The sequence below is a fragment of the Papilio polytes genome, unplaced genomic scaffold, assembly GCF_000836215.1.
Source record: "Papilio polytes unplaced genomic scaffold, Ppol_1.0 DF823868.1, whole genome shotgun sequence".
In the NCBI taxonomy this organism is placed as follows: domain Eukaryota; kingdom Metazoa; phylum Arthropoda; class Insecta; order Lepidoptera; family Papilionidae; genus Papilio; species Papilio polytes.
Window position 1 is genome coordinate 1,874,626 of NW_013525336.1, and position 2,481 is coordinate 1,877,106.

Consider the following 2,481-nt stretch of genomic DNA (forward strand, 5'->3'; position numbering starts at 1 on the left):
CTTCTTTAACTATTTCACCTTAGGATTGGTGAGTTGAATCTTTTACGTAAATGATTTAATTGTAACTAGTGTAATTAACTTAAACAGTAAGAGTACTGACTCCCGCCAGAATGGTATATGATACGTCTGATTGACATTGACAGATGTCAAATAGTGACGGGAATACGTCCCGATGACATATGCTTTTATCTAGTGTTGAGTTAATCCTCCAGCGCAGTACTGATTTTCTTCTTAACACTTAAAATTAATAACACTCAAATGTAATAAATGCGAAAGTTTAAATGGGTCTTTATTAGAGTTTGACGCCTAAACTGCTGAACGAATCTCAATGAAATTTGTCATAGATGTAGAGGATAATCTGAAAAAAAACCTTTGGTTTTTTTAATACCACGCGGACGGGATAGCGGGCGAAAGCTAGTTATATATTTAATTAACTAAAAGCTATCCTCTAGCCGGGTGTTTTCTGTTGGACCTATCGATGGGCCGATCAACCATACGGGAAATCACTGCAGTGATCTTGCCCATGAAGGATTTTAAAAAAACTTAGTGTAGATTATGAATTATTCTAGAAATCTAAATCGTTCTTAAATTTCTAGTGGTAATATTTTTGAGATACACAGCAACTAAAATCGATAGCACCAATTAAAAGAAAAACTAAATATAAATTGTAATATTAAATAGTATTGTAAATAATTTAAGAATAAACGGAACGACAAAGTCTCTGACGACTAAAATGACAGGGGTGTACAAAAAAATTTTTTTTTTTTGAGATTGGAATATATTATAATAGTAGCTAAAGTTTTTTTAATCAATTTAATTAAGTTGTATGTTTATTGTAACAGGTTAATTTCATCATCATCCCTGCTTTATCCTACTCCCGTAGGGTCGGCGCACCGGGTTTTCATCCTCCGAAGCACTCTATCATACGTCATCTCAGTCATCATTCCTTTAATCATGTCACCTTTCACGCAATCCATCTCTTTCTAGGTTAATTTATGTTTGTTAATATGAATGTTGTAGGACGTGTTGTTCGACGCGCGCACACACCGCGTGAAGAAGTTCGTGCTGCACACCAACTACCCGGGACATTACAACTTCAACATGTACCACCGCTGCGAGTTCGAGCTCACCGTGCAACCGGACAAGTCAGTGTTCATCACATCAACTAACTGTTATCATACACATAGCTTTAAAAAGAAATATAGATAATTCCTGTATATTAAAGGCAGTTTGAAAGTAACGCCAGTGGTGGAGAAATTGACTAGTAAAAGGTTAGCGTGGTATGGACATGTTATGCGACGAAACGATGGGGACATAAAGCAGAAAGTGTTAAGATTGAATGTGGATGTCTACAAAGGAAGAGGAAGACCGAAGAAAGTATGGATGGATTGTGTGAAAGAAGATATGCTTAAGAAAGGAGTGGATTCAGATATGACGGCTGATAGAGATGTATGGAAGAGCACATACTGTGCCGACCCTCCATAAGGGATGAGGGCAAGTTGATGATGATGTCACATACCTTTAAAAACTTTATATTGCACATGTCAAAATACAAATGCTTAAATGACAATAAAGGTGTTACTGTCTGAGAATTTAAGTAACCACGGCAAATTAGACTTTTTACTGGTTGATTTATAGTTTTTGTCCCTTTCTCTCAGAGCAATTTTGTCCAATTTACCTTAGATATTTAAGAAATATATTGTTAAGTAGTGAGCAAATATTTTTCACCGGTACTTCCTATGAAAGGTTAATTATATTAACTAACTATGTCACTTTTCAAGGTTTGTGCCACCCCGTGACCTTTTATTGACATATAATAAAGTATATTTAAACAATTATAATAAGCTCCATCTTTTGTTATAAAAAAAACTAAACAGTGTTACAAAACACAATGTATACATCATGCTAATATTATAAATGCGAAAGTTTAGATGGATGGATGGATGGATGGATGGATCTTTGTTAGAGTTTGTAGCCTAAACGGCTGAACGGATTTCGATCAAATTTGGCATAAATGTGGAGGATAGTCTGGAAGAACACATAGGCTATTCACTTTTGCTTTTTTCAATGCCACGCGGACGGAGTCGCGGGCCACAGCTCGTTTAAATATAATTTAATGACAACAATCGGTAATTTAAGTACAATTAATTATATTAACATGTGGTTTTGAGGATCTATGAATAAATAGTGAGATTATGTGAAAAATGTATCAAGTGAAGTGTCAACTATACTTACTCTATATGTTGTTTTTATAGATGCGAGTCGAATACACTAGTGGAGAGCCGCGGCGCGGTCACCATTACCGCATACAGCAAGTGGGAGACGGTGTCGCGTGCGTTGCGCGTCTGCGAGCGGCCTGTGGTGCTCAACCGCGCCTCCTCCACTAACACTACCAACCCATTCGGATCCACCTTCTGTTATGGGTACCAGGATATCATATTTGAGGTAAGGTTGCACTGAATACTCGTCACAAATTTTATA

General features: G+C 36.6%; 1 protein-coding gene across 1 annotated transcript in view; it reads left to right on the forward strand.

Annotated features, from left to right (window-relative positions):
• Positions 1–2,481, forward strand: part of LOC106103103 (UPF0183 protein CG7083) — a 21,220-nt gene that overhangs the window by 11,304 nt on the left and 7,435 nt on the right. The window contains exons 7-9 of the mRNA XM_013282768.1: positions 5–28; positions 1,021–1,145; positions 2,256–2,445. Of these exons, the coding sequence (XP_013138222.1) occupies positions 5–28; positions 1,021–1,145; positions 2,256–2,445 (339 nt within the window). The remainder of the gene's footprint in view (positions 1–4; positions 29–1,020; positions 1,146–2,255; positions 2,446–2,481) is intronic.